The following is an 18,038-nucleotide window of genomic DNA, read 5'->3' as shown; positions in this document are numbered from 1 at the left end:
ATGCCATGGGCAGGGACACCTCCCACTTGACCAGGTTGGTCCAAGCCCCCTCCAATCCCCACCCAGGTTCAAGGCTCCAAGCCTTGAACACTTTGAGGGATGGAGCAGCCACAACCTCTCTGGGCAACCTGTGACAGTGCCTCACCAAACTCTGGGTAAAGAATACGTTCCTAACATCTAATCTGAACCTATCCTCTCTTAGTTGAACACTGTACCTCTTTGTCCTGTCACTATTTACCCAAATAAAAAGCTTCTCTCCTTGTTTTTTTGTAACCCCCTTTCAAGTACTGGAAGGCAACAACGAGGTCTCCCCAGAGTTTTCTCTTCTCTAGGCTGAACACCCCCAGCTGTCCCAGCCTGTCTCCACAGCAGAGGGGCTCCAGCCCTCAGAAAATCTTCTGGACTCACTCCAACAGGGCCACATCCTTCGTGTGCTAAGAGCACTACCTGGATGCAGTATTCCAGGTGAGGTTTCACAAGGGCAGGGAAGCTGTGATTGTTAACCTGACGATCACACATACTGACTGACCTTTAGACTAGGGAGAAGAATGGTTTACCATAAACCATCCCTGTTTTGCTTCTTAAAAAAAAAGTATTACTGTCTTAAAACTGCAATCTGACAACCAGATTCATAGTTCTGTTTGTGCTGTGTAACTGGTCATCTAAACTCTAATTTTCATCTTCAACGTGAGACTGCAATTCTACAAACGAGAGAGTCACTGATGTTGGAGATTTCTAACAAAGAACAAGGACTTCACGGCTGGTTTTGCAGGTACCAGGACAGTGGTCACTTTCAATGAGTGGAAATGGATAGAAGATTATTTAAGTGGGTGTAGGAGGGGACTTTCAGACATATTTTGTAAACTTAACTTGCTCTAGAAGCTAATGGCTTCAAGAACTAAGATGTGTACTCTTGCCTCTGAAAGCTGAAGTTGTCTACCAAAGAACCCGTGGTTTAAGATTTCCAAACCTCAGAATTCTATAATGTGTCAACGTTTGAAACACTGCATGCATTTCTAGGTAAAAAAGACACGAATGACAAGTATGATTAAATACCTGGTTTTCAATACAAAATGGTCACAGTGTCCTGTAACGTACATCAGTTTCTGCAAGTGAATGTAAAAACATGAAGTCACGCCAAGCCACCTGCAGCAACAGAGAGGAAATCCAATTTTCCATCATTCCTAAAGCCCCAGCCATCTTCTCTTACTTTTAAAACATCAGTTTTTAACAAACAAATGTGCAGTTCCTATCAGCAACTGAGCTGGTTTGCTCTTTTTATGGAACATGATGTGTTGTTTGTTTAATTCATTCAGGGTTCTGGAAACAATTTTCCTGGCAAGTTGAAACATTAAAAAAAAAAGCACACGCTAGAGATAGAGGACTTTTTGTGAGTTCTAAGTGATTTTTTTCCAAATGAACCAGAATAAAGGTACAAGAAATGTAAAAATCCAAGACTAGGAAAAATCAATAGAAATAACTAGATAGCCCACAGTGTGTAAGACTGTAAAGATAAAATGCTATCGTGTTTATTAATACAACGAAAAATTTTAAAGAAAAACTGCCAGAGTCATCTGGGAAAATACAGTGACTGCAATAACCAAAACACCCAAATCTTCTGAAGCACAGAAGTCTCAGTCTGGTGAAATAGCACAGCAATGTATCATGCACTGCCACCTTCAGAGCAGCGCTGGGAACAGCAGTGCAACGGGGATATTTAAAAACTCTTCTAGAGGCCAGTTCCCACGAAAAGGGTCAATTATCTACAGAGAAACTTGAACAGAAGTCAGGTTTTCTCCCTCCTTCAGCTGGCTCTGAAAGTCTCTGTCACCAGCAATAGCACCACCACCTGCCAACAGCACTGCTGTCCTCGTGGCAGCGAGCAGGGACCTCATGGTGGCCCCTGTGGCCCACCTTGGCAGGGTGGTCACCATCAGCATCGTGCCCGCAGTGTCCTGACAAGGGTGTGGTTATGGTGACACTCCTGCTTCTGGTCCCAGTCCCGGTCACCACCTTGGTCCTGATCGTGGTCCAAATTCTGGCACAGGCACTGGGCTCCCACAGCGCTCTGGAGCCCCGACACTCACTGCTCCTCATGAGAGCGGAGCTGAGCCTGAAAGCAGGAGAGGGGGGGTGGCAGTTTGGCACCACGGCAGCTGCCAGGGCACAGCCCCAAGCACCCACACAGGCCACTCAGCGTCCCACCCTTTGTGTCCCCCCTGGTGCCACCAAAACCCACCCAGCCTCACCTCTCCCACCAGCAGTGACATCTGCTTGGGAATGGCCACACTCCCTGTGCCTTACAGATATGAGGGACCTCTACGCCCTCCCCCAAAGCCCCAGAGCCCCGCAGATCACTGCAGCCCCGGTGCCCTGTAGTCATCATGGCCCCTTCCCCAGCCCCTGTGGGCTTCTGTAGGCCAGCTCCCCAGTTTGGAGATGAGGATGCCATGTGGGACCACGCCAAAGGATTACAGCAGTCTAGGAAGGTGACAGTGCTCAGTCTTCCCTGTCACAGGTGGCCACCAGATTGGTCACGCCGCGCTTGCCGCGCTGGCTGGCTCGGGTCACCTCCCCACTGCCATGAGCCCCGTTCCATCTGCATCTCGGTTCTCCTCATCCTCTCCCTGTGCTCCTCTCAGGCTACAAGTCCCTGCTGCTGCCCAGCTTGATTCCTTACCCAGGGGGATGGAGAGCTTTTGCACTGAAGTGGCCTGTCTTGGGGTGACCTTATGATGTGTATCCCATATCGCTGCCCTACGCCCAGAAATTAATTCTTGTGCCTTTTTATGCCTTCAAACTGAGCCTGAGAGGGGGAAGGAAAAACTGAGCAAAACTTTCTCAAAGCAGTTTGCAGCTTGTTCAAGGTCACACAGGGATAGCAGGTTTTTCCCCAGCTGCGGCAGGGGAGCGAAGAAGCACCCGGCTTGCTGCTTTCCAGTCAGCTTTTGGCCAGTTTCAGCTTCTTTTTCTCCGGAGAGAGACTGAGAGTTGAGCTTTCTTTCCTTCCCTGGAATTTTGGATTTTCTCCCTTTTCTGCTGGACTGCTTCAACCTCAGAGCACATCGGGAGGACTTTCCTAAGCACAGAGGGCCTGGCCCTGGGCCAAGCCCCAGCTCCAAGGAGACCAAAGGGAGGACTCTAACACTGTCCCAGGGTTTTCCTCCACAGCGAGAGATTATTTAGCATTATTTTCCTTTTCCCGCGTGTTTGTTAAATAAATAGCTTTTATCTCCTTCACTTTCCTTCGAGGAAAAATTACTTTTCCCGAACCTGGTGGGGGAGGGATGGCGACCTGCCTTCTCTCAGAGGATATATTTCTAAATTTGACCAAACCGGAACATGGCCTCAAACAGCTGTCGGCTGGCCGGCTCCTGTGCGTTTCAGGCCAGTTCCCCGAGGATCTCATCCCGGAGTTCTTCAATCAACCCGGCAGCGGCCCGCGGCCCGCCATGCTGGGCACCGGCACTTCCGGGAGGCGGTCACGTGGGCAGCGCATCATGTGACCCGCGGCGGTGGCGGGCCGGAGGTGGGAGATTCCCGTGGGATCGGGGGGAGCCCGAGTGTGGGGATCTGGGATCGCTGGGGGGCCGCGGGACCCCCTGGGATCGCTGGGGGGCCGCGGGACCGCCTGGCATCGCTGCCGGGCCGCAGCACCCCCTGGGATCGCTGCCGGGCCGCGGGACCGCCTGGGATCGCGGCGCCGCGCGGGTCTAGAGAGGTCTGAGCGCCGGGGGAGCGGGGGAGCGATTCCGCAGGGATGAGCCCCCCGCCCTCCTGACCCGCCCCGTGTCCCCCTGCAGGCCATGGCCGCCCCCCGCCCCCCCCGCGTAGTGCCGGGCGAAGCCTCCGAGAGCGACTCGGAGCCGGAGCTGCTGGTGGGGACGGCAGGGCAGGCCCCCGGGGCCGGGCTGAAGGTGCCGGGCGAAGCGTCCGAGACCGAAGAGGAGGAGGAGGAGGAGCAGGAGGAGCAGAGGCCGAAGACTCCGCCAGTGCTGGCGGAGGAGCCGGCGGCGGTTTGGGGGAGCGGCCCCTCGCTGCTGCAGCAGCGGCTGCGGGAGGGCACGGGGCGGCTGCGGGGGGCGGTGGGCAGCGCCCTTCGGCAGAGCTACGGCAGCGCTGCCCGGAGCCTGGGGGGGCTCGGCGGGGCCCTGGGACGGGCGCAGGTCACAGCCGCCGCGGCCGCCCACTGCCTGCGCCTGGCCCGCCGCGATCTGCGCGCCGTGGCCGACACCATCGACATCGTCACGGCCTGTCACCTCCTGCCCGACATCCGCGGGCAGCTCTGACCGGCGCCGGGATGTGGCACGGCGTTCACCATCCCCACTGCGGCTGTCACCGGCGGCGGCACCAACACCTGGCAGACATCTGCGGGCAGCTGCCAGCATCACTGTTGTCCTCTCGGCATCACCAGTGCCACGTATGCCGTGGCAGGGTCATTACCGGCAGGGTCATCACCACAGTGTCCTGCGGAGGGTGGACTTGTGCTGGCACTGAGTCATGTTTGGAGCACCCCTGACTGACCCTGAAGACCTCCTCACCAGAGTGGCATCATCACCAGTGTAGCCACAGTGACACCAAACAGTGGCTTTGGTAAAGAGACCGCCGGCCTGGCACCCCAGGACCTCCATGCTTTGGTGACACCATCGCTGCTGGCCGCCTGGCCAGCCGCCACCATCCCTGAACTGCAGCCTGGTGCTGGCTCATCACCATTGTCCCCAAATGCCACTGTTTTATGTGACATGGAACTGAATAAAGCCGTGATGGCGTCAGAGCCATAGTGGGGAGCTTGGCCGGCGCTGTGAGGATGGTAGTGTTGCAGGAAGGGGGACAGGGACACCCTGGGGTGCAGGGACGGGGTAGGGTGACATGGGTGCTGGTGTCACACTGCAGTGACCTTGGAGTTCACTGGTAGCCCAGGGGACAAGACTGGTGGCCTGGGCTGTATCCCACATGTCCCCAAGCACTGGTACTGTCACCCTCTTGTGATGTCCCTGGTGCCCCCACGCCCCAACACTCCCTCCCAGGAGACACCGCCCCCACCTCCATCCCAAGAAGGACACACTCTGGCGCCTCACAAGGGTTTATTTGGGGGGACACTTGCACCACACCACCACTGTTCACCCCCTGAGGGCACAGGGAGAGGGTGTGTGTCCCTGGAGGGGGTCACATGCGGGTGTTCAGGCTGTCCATGTACTCCTGCAGAGCCTGCAGCCGGGCATCGATCTCAGCCAGTTCAGCTGAGGGCTCCTTGGAGTGGTTCTCTGGGGAGGCCAGTGCAGGAAGAAAGGGTTAACAAAGGCCTGAACTGGGGTATCTCTCAAATATCTTGGGGCTCAGATGGGGCCTCACCTTTACCAGGGCGCTTGCCAACAGTCCTGCATGCCGGCAGCTTGTGGCTGGCAGCTGGGTGAGGCACCTGGGGGGGAGGTTGGGGGTCACCAGTGACCTCGTGCTCACCCTGCTTTGGGATGCAGGGGGAGACCCCAGAGGGGTAGGGGAACCCCAAAGGGGCAACTACTCACCATGCAGGATGAGGTGCTTAGGGGTCTCCGTGTACGGGTCACTCTCCTGTCCCTGCCCAAGGTGGGGGGGGTTAAAGCGTGCTAGAAGGGATGCCCAAGCATCCTGCCCCACCCCAGCATTACCTGCAGGGCACGGGCTCGGGGCGCTCATTGGCTTTGCTGCCAGAGCTCACTCCCAAGCGCCAGCTCCGGGAGCTTTCGGCTGCAGGGAAAAATGGGGATGGGGGGAAGTTAAGGAAGGAGCCCCAGCACACAGAGGGTGTGCCCCCAGCCCTCTTCATGCTCCCCACTCACCCGATGAGCTGCGCCTGTGGCTCCTCGCCGGGCTGGTGCTGCCAGAAGCCACTCCACGCCGCTGGCTGCACCCAAGGGAGATGGCGGTAAGGGGACAGGGGTGTGAGGTGGGGAGGAGATCCCCCAGGTGCCAGGGAGGGAAGGTGACAAGCTCAGTGACCACCACTCACTTTCTGAGCTCAGCTTCCTTCTGCCGGCACTGCCGGGCCCTGACAAAGGCAGTGGGGTCAAAGCGTGGTGGGCGGGAGCCTGGCAGGGGGAGGCAGAGGAGGGTCAGGGTGAGGACAGGGGGGGAGCCATGTCCCGTCTCCACTCCTGGGCATGGGTCCCCAGGTGTCCCACACCTGCAGGCGACAGGGACCGTGGCGAGGGGTGGCCCCGGCTGCTCCTGTGGCTCTCCAGGGATGCTGAGCGTCGCTCCGGGGGGCGCAGGGCCGGGCTGGCAGATTTCTGGCGGCTGCCAAGAGGACCAGTGCCATAAGGTGGGGACAGAAGGACACCCCATGGTCATGAGGGTCCTCTTGCAGGGTTCACCCCGGCCTCACCCCCTCCTGTAGGAGGCCAGTTCAGCTGTCAGGTTCTTCACCCGCATCTGCAGCCTCTGCTCCGACGCTTTTGCCTGGGCCAGCTGTGAGGGGGAGAAAAAATTTCGCTATGCATCCAACAGCCCCTGTCCCTACCAAGAGCAGCTCCCATCCTTCCTGCCCCTCTCCCAGCCCACCTCTGCAGCCAGCTGCTGGTACTCGCGCTGGTGCCGGGCCTCTGCTGCCCGCTTCTCCTCCAGTGCCCGCCACAGCCTGGGGGGGATGACAGGGGGATGGTCTGGGGGTTCCTTCCTCACCCTGTGAGACAGGAATCCCCCAAACCCTTCCGGATGCCACCGGCCCCACTCACACATCCCGCAAGCGCTGGGTCTCATCCAGACGTTGGGCCCGGAGCTGCGCCAGCTGCTCCTGCAGCTCCCGCACCAGTGCCACAAGGTCCGGCCGACCCGCATAGGGCAGTGGCAGTGGGTAATGGATCCTGCAGGAGAGCATGTGGAGGAGGTGAGGCTGGAGTCACTCCCCTGTGACCCCTGCCTGGTGTCCCCTGTCACCTATCGAACTCCACAGAGTAGATGAGGATGAGGTAGCGCTTGGTGTTGAGGGGGGAAGAGGAGGAAGGGGGAGGCCGGGTGATTGCCCCCACTTTCCGGCTATGCAGGGTTTCCAAGTCGGTGTAGGTGAGGAGCTCCAGGCTGACGGACTCGCTGCTCTGCAGAAAGTTCGAAAAGCAGGAGGGCTCAGTGGGACACACACCCCACCCCATGTAGCCCCAAAACGCCGTGTGGAGGAGCGGCACGGCCACACCTGCGTCAGTGCCGACTCCAGCATGCTGCAGAAAATGCCAAACTGCTTGAAATTCCCCGTTTTGCGGGTCAGGTCCTCGACGACTGCGAGGAGGGGAGTACTTCAGTCAGTGTCAGTCGTGGGAAGTCCCCTCATCCCACCACGAGCTCCCTCCGGCACTCACAGGTGGCATCGAACTCGCCTCTCCACAGGTCGGCGGTGCCGTGAGCCTCCACCTCCACCCGCAACGTAGTGCGGGCCAGGGTCACCCGCACCGTGTGTGCCCCGGGCCGGAAAGCGCAGTCGGCCTGCAGGTACCGCGGCTCGCCCATGGTGCGAGGGGTCTGTGGGGAGGGGACACCCTTGGGAGACCGGGGTCTGTACCCCAGGAGTACAGAGGGCACCCCAGGAGTACAGAGAGGGCACCCTCGGAAAGGGGAGGAGGGCTCGGGACAGGTGAGCTGGGCTGGATTCTGGGGGGGGGCGAGTGCCGAGAACTGATGGGCGCGCACTGACGGGGTAAGAACAAGGGGAGACTACAACACCACGGGAGGTGACCACAGAGGACCTTAGAGCTTTTGGTAACTTGGGCCCTGCTGGGGGCGGGCGCAGTTTCAAGGGGTGGAGAGACTACAGAGGAACATGGGGAGATCCATGGGCTTGGGCCTGCTGCCGGGAGAACAGCGGGAAGCGCAGGGCTTCGGGGGCCTGTTCTGGGGGTACCGAGGGAAGGGAACTGGGGATCTGCTTTGGGAGCAGCGGGACGGGGGTGGCCCGGGCCCGCGGTTATGCTCAGCCGACAGATACCGGGAGCAGCCGTGCCGCACTCGGAAGAGCCTCACCGCCCGCCGCGATCCGCCGCCTCAGCCGCGCCCCGCCCCCCCGAGCCCGCCCCGCCTCATTGGCTGGCCGCAGCCCCGCCCTGCCTCACCCCGCGCTGTCTCATTGGCTGGTCACACGCCGCTCCGCCGCTCATTGGCTGCTGGCGCCGCCCATCATGGCAATGCCGTTACTGCTCTGCCCGCCCCCGCTGCTCTCCAGCCTCCCGCTGCCATTGGCTGTCAGGAGAAGCCCGCGCCCCATCTCCACGGCACCATTGGTTACTGCTGCTGTCAGTCATTCCTGGGAAAGGGGAGGAGCCACGCCTGCCTGTGGCAGGGCCCGCCCTTTCCCCTGCTTCCCGCCCGCCTTTAGTTGGGGGTTCGTCCCGCTCCGTTCCCGGAGTCTCTGAACTTTAAAAACATAAACCTTGGAATGCATAAATGTGGTTTTGCAGCATGAAAGTGTCGGTTTGCACCTTAAATTGACTATGTGGCTTCTGTTTTCTCTACTTTTGAGGACTGCATTATACAAATTCGGGTTGGCGCTTGGAGAACTTGGGGTTGAATCTGAAGAGTAACGCTTTGGACCTTAAACACTGGCAGAGGCAGGACAAGAGGCGCAGGGCACAAATCCAGACCCAGAGTGGCTTGGGAGGAGACGTTCTTTAGTGTGAGGGTGACTGAGGCTCCTTGGGCGGGTTTTGGGGTCTCTACCTGGGGAGGACTAAAAGGCCAACTGGACACAGCTGTGGTGGGCTTTCCTTGGACCCCAGCACACTTTGGAAGGCCCTGCTTCACCCAAGGGTCTCCCAGGCCCGTTAACTCCCCAGCCCCGCTGTGACCCCACGCTGGTCCTCGCTGTGCCCTGGGCAAGCCACAGGAGCTTCCCTTGGAGAGGGACAGCGGGTGATACCAGGGATGGAGGGGCACTCACCGTCCCCCCCAGGCCAGCGCGTGCAGCTGGCGGGCAGCATGGCACAGCCGCCCGCGGTGCTCGAGGCGGCAGTGCAGCCCCGGGGGGATGGATGCCAGCCCGCCCCGCAGCCCCCAGCACCCAGCAGCAATGGTCCCCGTGGAATCGCTGTCCCCGCCGTGCAGCACTGCCCTGGCACACAGCTCTTCCCAGCACCCACCAGCTGCCAGCAGGGCCTCCAGGGCCACCATGGGCGCGTCATGGCCACTACGGCCTGGCCAGCCTTCCAATGCCCAGCCTAGGTACTCCGTGTCCCGCTCGGCTGGGGATGGGAGGGATGGCACCCGTGGTGGGCCACGGCCCTCCAGAAGCCCACGGGAGTCCAGGTACCTGCAGAGACATGGGGACACTGAGGTCACTGGGGCCACTGGTGTCACTGGACAATGGGGTAACCAGTGACACTGGGGGTCACTGGGCTGTGGCTCTCCAGCAGCCCCTGGGACCCCAGGTAGCTGTGGGGACAGTGGGGACAATCAGGAAACTTGGGGGGCAGCATGGCACTGGATGCAGTGGGGACACCAGTAACACCAAGAAAACCCAGTGCCCCAGGAACCCCAGAGACACAGAGGTCCCTGTCACTGAGGATGGCACCTCTGGCCGGGACACGAGGGACACTGGGTGCAGCAGGGACAGGATGGGCACTGCCAGCCCTGTGAACAGACTGGGCATCAGGGTCAGCAGTGGCACCAGTGACACCCCTGCGATGCGCTGCCGGGACTGGCAGAGAGCCTGGCTGGCACCAGTGGCACTAATGGACCCCTGAACCCTTCACAGTGTCCTTCCCAGCCCCTCTTTGTGCTCCCAGTGTCCCCCCAGAACCCTCACAGTGCCCCCTCACCGGTGCCACGCCTCCCCAAAGAATGGCCAGGCAGCAGCATTGTCCTCCACGGCCACCCCGGTGCCCTCCACGTAGTCCCATGCCAGGGGCAGGACCCGCAGCAGCTCAGCCCCCCAGCGCTCTGGGGGCTCCCCCCGACTCCCCAGTGCCCCAAAGAGGGCCACCGCCAGTGCTCCAAGGTACCCTGTGGGGACAGGGGCTTCAGGGGAGTCCTGGTATCCCCTGCTGCCCTCCCCCACCGGTCTGGAGCTCACCAGTGGGGTGGTGGTGGGTCATGCGCCCGCTCTCGATGCTCACCCGGATCAGAGTCGGCAGCTCCCAGGCATGTGGGTACCTGCACTGGCATCAGACGAGTCCCCACTCCCCTGGTCCTGTATTTCCAGCCTCATCCCTGTTCCCATAGCACCACCCTTGTCCTGCTGTCCCTGCTGTACCCATTCTCCTAGCCCCATCACTTCCATGTCCCACTCTCAGCTGCTCTGTGACCTGTGTCCCTCTTCCCTCTTGCTGTTCCCATGTTCTCTGTCCCCAACCTCCCAGCTCCAGCACCACATGTCCCCAAGCCCTGTGCCTTGTCCTCTCCAGCTCCACCAACCCCCTGTCCCCACCCCACTCTGTGTCCCCATTCCTCTCCCTGTGACATCCTCATGTCCCTCTTACCCTACTCCCATCCCGTCATGTCCCCTTCCCTCCAGCTGTGACACCCCCATTTCCCCAGCCCAAACATCCTCATGTCCCCACTCCTCCAGCTCCGACACCCCCTTATCCCCATCCCATGTCCCCGACGTCCCTGTCCCTTCCCGTGTCCCTGCATGGCATCCCCGTGTCCCCCATTCCACCCATTCTGACACCCCCCACATCCCCATCCCCACCCTGTCACCATGCCCCCGGCTCTGATACCTCCATCCCTGTCCCCACACGTCCCCCAGTGTCCCTGTCCCCACCTGAGGCCGATGGCCAGGCTGCGCATGGCGGCCCCGCAGCCGGTGCCGCGGGGGTTGAAGGGGATGCGATAGCCCTCGGGCTCCCCTGGCCGCAGCTGCGAGGTGCCTGGGAGGACACGGGGGCGTGAGGCTCCCTGAGCCCCCCTGCCTCTCTCCGCATCCTGGGTCTCTGCTCACCTAGGATGCTGCTGGGTCCGGGTTTGCGTCCCTCCATGTCCCCCATGGCAGCCACATAGCGGCGGGCCAGCTCCTGCAGGAGGGCTTCCCCCTCCAGGCCTGTGCAGGGGTGTGAAAACCCATGTGGGTTACCCAGGCTGGCAGGGAGAGGCCCCATGCACCCCCCAAAACTGAAGGGGAAGAAGAAGAACCCCATTGCACCATCCCCAAAAATGTGGGGAAAGGGAACACTGCCCCACAGACCCCCCCCCCCCCCCCCCCCCGGGGGGAAGCAGAACAAGTTTAGTGGAAAAATGGGGAATCCCTCTGAGCACTCCAAACTGATCGAGAAAGGGGTGCCCTGCCAGGTTCCCAAAGTGGGAGGGGGAAGTGTCCCTGTCTCCAGCACCCGGTACGGGAGGAAAAGGCACATAAATGAGGAAAACCACACGGACACAGACAGACACACACTGCCCATGCCACCCCCACCCAGAGGAAACGAGGATACACATCCCCCTAAGCCTCACTGGAAACCCCTAAAAGTGGGGGGGGTGGGAGAAGCAGAATTAAGATGCCCCAAAGTCCCCTCCAGAGCTGGACAAACCCCCCCCCCCAAAGCCCCTCCCAGCATAATGGAGACCTCCCTGACATACCCCAGGGCTGTAAGGGGACACCCAGCCGCACCCCCAAACACCCACCCACCATGCAGCCCAAGGAACAGAACAGGGACCCCTCCCACCCCTTAGGGGATCCAATGAGGACACCCCCCCTCCCGTGCCGGCCTGGGGTACAACGGGGACCCCAACCCCAGGGACCCCTCCTTTGTGTCAGTGGGGTGTCACGGAGTCCCCGCACCTGTGGCCAGGCCCTCGGCGGTGGCAAGGTGCAGGACGGTGTCATCGCTGACGGGCCACTCGGGGGGCTCGAGGGTGATGGCTGCCAGCCCGCCCAGCTCGGCCAGCTCGGCGTGGATCTGGAGGCCTGAGGTGCAGTATTCCCAGCGGCCTGCCCGGTACCCCAGTGCATCCCCCACCCCGCTCAGCACCATGGCCGCCTCGTAGGTTTCCACCGAGGGCACCCTAGGGGAACAGAGGGTTCAGGGGGTGCTGGCGGCAGAGGGGCCCCAGGGACCCCGGTGCACTCACGTCTCCTCCATGGTTCAGCAGCTGGGGATGCCTGTCAGGCTCAGGGCATGGGGCCAGTGCTGGCCAGGGGCCCTTAAGGGGACCAGAACACTCCAGGGATGTGGGGTACAGGGCTGCTGCCCCCACAGCGAGGGGGAGAAGCAGGGAGGGGATCCAGGGGCATCCTGGGTGGGGGAGACAGAGGGAAGAGAGGCTCCAGGGGACCCCAAAGGACAGCAAGGGCTTTTTAAGACCCAAACCCTCTTCTGGAGGGTCCAAAGCCCTCTTTTACCGCTCAGAGCTTGCACTGGAGTGCCTGAAGCCCTCTAGTCAGCACTGCTTGTGGCCAGAGAGGTTCACCTCCATTGCAGGGTCCACAAGGTCATTTGTAGCATCTCAGCTACTAATTTTTTTCATGCCTAAAGCCTCCATTTTTGGGCCAAAATCCTATTTTTTGGGCTCCCAACCTCTCTTTTATTACCTGTGGCTATTTTTAGGGCACAGAGTTTCATCTGTTGGGTCCAAACCCTCATTTGTCATACAGAAATCCTGCTAAGGCTACAAATCTACATTGAGATGGTCCTAAACCTCATGTTTTCTTCCCAAGGTCTTAGTTCTGGCTTCCTAATCAGCTCTTTTTAGGCTACAAAGTCTCATTTTTAGTGTCCAAAGAATCTGTTTCAGTTCACAAATTCTGTTTTTGTGAGTTCCAAGCAGGGTTTTTCCTCTCCAAAGCCTTCTTTTCAGGCAATTTGGCTCTTGTCCCAGTTAAAAAAAAAATCAGACAACTAAACCTCTGTTCTTTCTTGTTTGGTCACACTCTATAGAAATTAAAGTGCCACCTCAGACAGGGTTTGGTTCTGAAGGCAAGTTTACTGTTCAAATGGTAACCTCCAGGCTGATGATCATGAAATAACAGAATTCTCAATAATTGGTGAAACCAGGAGGGGCACCAACTAAACTTCCACACTGGGCTTCCAAAGGGCAGACCTCGGCCTTCTCAAGAAGCTGATTTGGAAAGTTCCTTGGGAAAGAGCCCTTAAAAACAAAAGGTTCCGGAAGGATGGACGTACTTCAAGAAAGAAATCTCGAAGGCACAGCAGCGGGCTGTCCCTACGTGCCAAAAGACGAGCCATGGGGGATGACTGGCCTGGATGAGCAAGGAACTTCTGAAGGAACTTCTGTTCTCCGTGTCCAAGCCTCATTGTGGACGAGTGACCAGCTGGCAGAGCTGTCCAAGTTCCTGCAGTGTCTCCCTGAGTGCTTCCTTATTCGAGGCAGCACTCCGAGGAGAGTCAGGGTCGTCTGCTGGTGCTTTGTGCGAGCTGGTCCCTACCAGGGACACTTCTGGTACTTCCTGCACTCCTCTTCTTCCTCTCTGGCACTGCAGAAGTCAGATCCTCTGCTCCCCCCTCATCCAGGCTGACAATCTGCCCTTGTCATTGCTGTAGTGGCGTGAGTTCCCTCGCCTCAGCACCCCTCCTCTGCCAGCTTGCTGAGTGTTCTCTCTGCCCCAGCAGCCAGACCATTAGTTAAGAAAGGCATTAAACTGGAGCAGTCCCTGACCCTTGGGAGACACTGTTTGTCCCTGGCTCTGTGCTTGTCTTGCTGCTGAGCAGCACCTTCAGGGCCTGGCCATCCAGCCCTTTTCAGTCACTATTGGCACATCCAGCCCATGTCCCTTCGAGTCTGGAGCTGGGGTTGCAAGACAAAGCCAAAGAGAAAGAGGAAAAAGAGCCAGGGGGCCCAACTGGTTTCCTTTTATAGTTAACTTGGTGCGTACCTCTTACAAAGACTGAATGTTTTGAGCTGGTTTTGTTCATGCATGCACAGCCATCTCTTCTGGCCCTCGCCTAGGAAGTGAGCATGAGTGTCAAAGCAGAGCAGGAATCTGGCTCACAACAGTGCCGCCCCATCTCTGCAGGACTGTCTCCTCCCGTGATTTTTCCTATTGTAACAGGGTCAGAATGCTTGAGACAAAACATGCTTAAGTCTGGTCCTCCACAGGCCAACAAGGGGTTTTAATTCTGGGTTAGGCTTTTCTGCCTGTTGATTCCAACCAGGTGGGTTTTTGTTCATTTCAGATGCTGCGCTGCTGCATCATCCGGGCTGAAAGTCTGCCCTCATCATGCTGTGTTTGTCTGACGTGCATCTCTGGGATGCTCACACCCAGACCAGTAAGAGTTTGTGATCTCCACAACCTGACTGCAGAGCCCATAGTCCTGCCATGAGGATCTGCCCAGCTCTCTCTGTACTGGCAAGGTTTGCACCCAAGCAAGCCTTGGTACAGGCGCCTGCTGGCAGATCCTGTTGTAGGGCCCTGGAGCTGTGGCATCCCTGGGAGCACGGTCATGGCCAAATGGACTAGTTCTCTTCCTCCTCCTTCCTGTTAAATTGCCGTCGTTGGTGCTGTTCACAGCCCAGCTGCAGAGATCACTGCCCCACTGTGGGGACCTGCTCCGGGCCCTCTCCCTGGCACGGTTCCTCTGACTGTGCATCACCTTAATCCTGCCAGGCAGACCTTGTGGAACTGAGGAACCTGCCTGCTGGTGGCTGGCCCCTCCCTGACCCAGCATGGCATGGGCATATGATGGTGCTGGTGAGGAAGCCGCCATTTCTCTCATTTTCAAATCCGAGCACCTGGAGGAAAAAGGAGTTCTCTCTGTTTCAGGCATTCCTTGTAGACTCCTCTGGGATTCAGTTGTTTTCTTGGAGCAACAGAGAGAAGACTTCACCAAGGTCACCAAAGGTAAATTTAACTAGGGTCTTCCCACCAGGTCTGCCACTGCCAGAGCAAGTCCTCATCTTTTTACCCCCTATGGCCTCCACTTCACAGAATCCTAGAATTTGGATGAAAGAAATCTCATTCCAACCCCCTGCCATGGGCAGGGACGCCTTGCACTGTCCCAGGTTGCTCCAAGCCCCATTCAGCCTGGCTTTGAACACTTCCAGGTGTGGGGCAGCCACAGCTTCTCTGGGCACCCTGTGCCAGGGCCTCCCCACCCTCACAGGGAAGAATTTCTTCCTAATATCTAATCTAAATCTTCCCTCTTTAAAATCATTACCCCTTGCCCCATCACTACACTCCCTGATAAGGAGTCCCTCCCCATCTTTCCTAGAGGCCACCTTTAAGTCCTCTTCTCTACATGAGCCAGCTTCAGAGAGCAGACAAGTGGCAGTTTACACAGGGCAGCACCCTAAAGCCCAGCAGGGAAAGAGGAGGACTGGAGTGAGGTAGTTCAGAACTGGCAGCACTGAAGGATGCAGGAAGGAATTGTCTCCTATGGCAGAAACACTCAGGAGGATGAGAAGACAAACAGCTAAGACAGGAAATGGAAATGTTTTCTGAACACATGATGCGGGTTATTACCTGGCATAAAACAGCAAGTAGGCTTGCTGCCCCAGAACTGTGTGGGTGTCACAACTATCCACAAACTCATCGTCCATCTTGTACCACAGCCCATTGCTGGCCTGCAGAGAAAGGCATCCAGTTCTGGAGAGGAACTGCAGGGTTTCTCCACCACAGGCAGAAAACTGCCAAGCCAGGAGTACACAAAAACAAATCCAGTTGAGCCCTGGAGGAGACCTTCTCCCCCAAACCCTTGCCTGCCAGTAACACTGGTGGGAAAGTTTGTCTTTCCCAACACACGTTTCTCCCTGTCAGGAGGGAAGTTGCTCTTTACCTTTGTGTAGCACAAGAAGTGTCCTTCAAGACAGGTGTCACCGCTGTGAACCACGATGGCATATAGGGAGCAGAGGAGGGGTTCTCCAGCTGTGTCAGACATGTATGGCCGAAGATCCAAGTACTCGGGGTACTCTACAAACTACAGAGAGGCCAGGAGGGCTCAGAAATTACCCTTAGCTACCACATTAAATAGCCTTCAGCATGTATTGGCTTGGGGGACAGGAAACTGTTCTCAGCCACAGCATCTCTGTCAGAGCAGAGTCCAGGCCCGTCTGTTCATGGGAATTCTCCTCTCCCCAGAAGGGAACACAAAAATCCCGACATGAGCATCTTGTGGCAGAGCTTTGGGGAATCCTCTGCTTTAGAAAGAGAAAGTTGCACTCCACTTGCACACACACCTTGCTGATCTTTGTGCCAGTCCATTGGTCAGCCCTTTCCAGACACAGCATGAGGACTCTGGGTGCACGATGGACTGTGACCCTCTTGGAGGCAGCAGCCTTCTTCTTACACCTTGAAACCAGGCACATAGCCAAGTGCTGAAATGCACCCAATCTTCCCCCAGGAAGGCCAGGCAACCTATGCCCTGTCTCACACATCCTTACTGAGGTTATTATAAGGTTATTCAGAGGCATATTTAAAAAGTTGTGTCTCATTATTGTGCATTAAACCTCCTTGAGAAGATGACTTCTGTTCAACGACATGCAGCCCCTCCCTCACGCAGGATCTGGTGTTACTGCTTTTGGACTCATCTTACTTGATACATCTGAAGCACTCTTTCTGATCCAGCTCCTTGGATGTCACACAGTCCTCCAGAACTGTGGTGAGGGATGAGGCTGCCTGGAGGAGTGAGAAAGGAGCTGCAGGAAACGCCCTCACCCAAACACTTCCCAGGAGCTGACAAGAAGACCCAGGCAGCTGACACTGAGGATGCCCACCATGACCCCGCGGGCAGTGTTTGTAAGGAGACAGAAAGAGGGTGTGATGCTGAACATCTCCCTCACGTCCCAGGGGCTCCCGGAGTCATCAAGAGCTCCCTCTGCGTGCCACCACTCAGTTCAGCTACCAGTGGCACGCAGGGGCATCAGTAGTGAAAACTGATCCTACCCGTCAGCCTGGAAGCCAGATGGGTGTTGAGGGAGGGCAAAGGGAAGGGGGAGGAGAGTATGTCAAGGGTGCAGAGGGGGTAATGCTTGCTAGTCCAGCCTAAAGCCAGCACCACGGTGCCATGGGCTCTGCAGGAGGACACTGAGGACACTGTGCTTTCCCCTTCCCACTCACCACCAAGCTCCCTTGTGCTCGCAGTATAGGTTTTTAAGACAAGTGTTTTGTTTCTGCAAAACTACAGGGGCCTTGGGATATCTTGAAGCTCAGTTGCAAACCTCTTACTCTGATATCCAAAGAGATATCCAGGAAGGCCTTGTAGGAATCAACAACTGCTTGGCAGCTCAAGCATGTGACTGGAAGGAAAATCAAAATGCTGAGTGAAGCTAATTGACTGTGCTGGTTAATGCTCATGGGTTCTCCTACGCCAGTCATCACAGGACCAGCTGCATGTCACAGGCAGACAGAAGGGCACAGACAAACCAAGTAAAGCCGTAGTAGTGGAAACATACCTCTAGATTTCATAAAGCCCCTGAATATTTGATGGATGATGGTAGTTTCTTGTGAAGAGATGTACAGGCTGCAAATACATGGCAAGGCAGAGAGTTACCTCCTCCAAGAGTTTAGCATTGAAAGCCCTGGTGGTCAGTTTTCCTTGATGGGAGCACATCAAGGAGTCCAATGGGTTGAGGAACATTGAAACTTGTAATTTGCTTGTGCTTACTCGTGGCGTGCACTCAGACAGGCTCTCTGCATGGCACTGAGAGTACAGCGTAAGAACTTGTAGGCGTTTTCCTGCCTGCCATATTCAAACTCCTCTCCTATGACTAAGAAAGAATTTAGTAGCTCTCCCCCAAAAGAGGGGAAGACAAAGAGGAAAACCTGTCGAAGCACCTGAAACAACTTACATTTGAGGTCCCTGAGGACAGCTCCAGGCAGGATGGCACTGGCTGAGGAACACAGGACCTTCCTGACATGCTCTTCCATGGTGCACATCATGCAGAAGCCTTGCTGTTGACCTGAAGAGGAAAGGAGGGAGGGAGCAAGGAAGGGAGGGACAGAAGCTTCTCAGGGTAGCAAAACATCTCAATTTCTTGGGAAACCTAATGGAGATCTTGAAGTGCTAAGAACAGTCTCCTTTACTCCCAAACTGCCAATGTCCCAGCAAGCCCAGGACATTTTAGTGCACAGAAAACATACTTCAGAGGGAGACTAAATAGGCAGAGGTGTTCTCTGCAATAAGCCAAGA

At 57.4% G+C, this 18,038-nt stretch overlaps 3 protein-coding genes across 6 annotated transcripts; 1 reads left to right on the top strand and 2 right to left on the bottom strand.

Moving 5' to 3' along the window:
- Positions 1–3,461: 3,461 nt before the first annotated feature.
- Positions 3,462–4,787, top strand: BLOC1S3 (biogenesis of lysosomal organelles complex 1 subunit 3). Of its 2 annotated transcripts, none has more exons than XM_048323473.1 (2): positions 3,462–3,529; positions 3,804–4,787. In XM_048323473.1, exon 2 carries the CDS (start codon positions 3,807–3,809, stop codon positions 4,287–4,289), a length of 483 nt encoding a protein of 160 aa, XP_048179430.1. In that variant the 5' UTR covers positions 3,462–3,529; positions 3,804–3,806; the 3' UTR covers positions 4,290–4,787. The 2 variants fall into 2 exon arrangements, with proteins under 2 accessions (XP_048179430.1, XP_048179431.1); XM_048323474.1 differs by lacking the exon at positions 3,462–3,529 and adding an exon at positions 3,574–3,721.
- Positions 4,788–5,067: 280 nt separating this feature from the next.
- Positions 5,068–8,510, bottom strand: CCDC61 (coiled-coil domain containing 61). 3 transcript variants are annotated; one of them, XM_048323466.1, is made up of 14 exons: positions 8,079–8,510; positions 7,332–7,491; positions 7,169–7,251; positions 6,916–7,073; positions 6,714–6,842; positions 6,541–6,616; positions 6,365–6,447; positions 6,164–6,276; positions 5,990–6,068; positions 5,820–5,884; positions 5,649–5,727; positions 5,526–5,577; positions 5,353–5,419; positions 5,068–5,264 (listed from the first exon to the last, which is right to left on the bottom strand). In XM_048323466.1, exons 1-14 carry the CDS (start codon positions 8,121–8,123, stop codon positions 5,167–5,169), a joined length of 1,287 nt encoding a protein of 428 aa, XP_048179423.1. In that variant the 5' UTR covers positions 8,124–8,510; the 3' UTR covers positions 5,068–5,166. The 3 variants fall into 3 exon arrangements, with proteins under 3 accessions (XP_048179423.1, XP_048179424.1, XP_048179425.1); XM_048323467.1 differs by having other exon boundaries at positions 5,526–5,571; XM_048323468.1 differs by lacking the exon at positions 8,079–8,510 and adding an exon at positions 7,955–8,037.
- Positions 8,511–8,612: 102 nt separating this feature from the next.
- LOC125335665 (ADP-ribosylhydrolase ARH1-like) lies at positions 8,613–12,128 on the bottom strand. The gene is made up of 7 exons (XM_048323469.1): positions 12,025–12,128; positions 11,735–11,958; positions 10,901–10,999; positions 10,724–10,829; positions 10,034–10,113; positions 9,780–9,963; positions 8,613–9,271 (listed from the first exon to the last, which is right to left on the bottom strand). Exons 1-7 carry the CDS (start codon positions 12,033–12,035, stop codon positions 8,899–8,901), a joined length of 1,077 nt encoding a protein of 358 aa, XP_048179426.1. The 5' UTR covers positions 12,036–12,128; the 3' UTR covers positions 8,613–8,898.
- Between the last annotated feature and the right edge of the window lie 5,910 nt (positions 12,129–18,038).

The sequence above is a fragment of the Corvus hawaiiensis genome, chromosome 19, assembly GCF_020740725.1.
Source record: "Corvus hawaiiensis isolate bCorHaw1 chromosome 19, bCorHaw1.pri.cur, whole genome shotgun sequence".
In the NCBI taxonomy this organism is placed as follows: domain Eukaryota; kingdom Metazoa; phylum Chordata; class Aves; order Passeriformes; family Corvidae; genus Corvus; species Corvus hawaiiensis.
This window is presented reverse-complemented; position numbering and strand designations above follow the sequence as displayed.

Excerpts from the sequence above, each read along its gene's own strand:
- BLOC1S3 (XM_048323473.1), top strand. The coding sequence starts at position 3,807 with ATGGCCGCCCCCCGCCCCCCCCGCGTAGTGCCGGGCGAAGCCTCCGAG.
- CCDC61 (XM_048323466.1), bottom strand. The coding sequence starts at position 8,123 with ATGAGCGGCGGAGCGGCGTGTGACCAGCCAATGAGACAGCGCGGG. Across the intron at positions 6,448-6,540 it reads ACCAGCAGCTGGCTGCAGAG|CTGGCCCAGGCAAAAGCGTC; the intron begins GTGGGCTGGGAG and ends TCCCCCTCACAG. Across the intron at positions 5,420-5,525 it reads TAAGCACCTCATCCTGCATG|GTGCCTCACCCAGCTGCCAG; the intron begins GTGAGTAGTTGC and ends CCTCCCCCCCAG.
- LOC125335665 (XM_048323469.1), bottom strand. Across the intron at positions 10,830-10,900 it reads CGGACCCAGCAGCATCCTAG|GCACCTCGCAGCTGCGGCCA; the intron begins GTGAGCAGAGAC and ends GTGTCCTCCCAG. Across the intron at positions 9,964-10,033 it reads GACCCACCACCACCCCACTG|GGTACCTTGGAGCACTGGCG; the intron begins GTGAGCTCCAGA and ends CTGTCCCCACAG.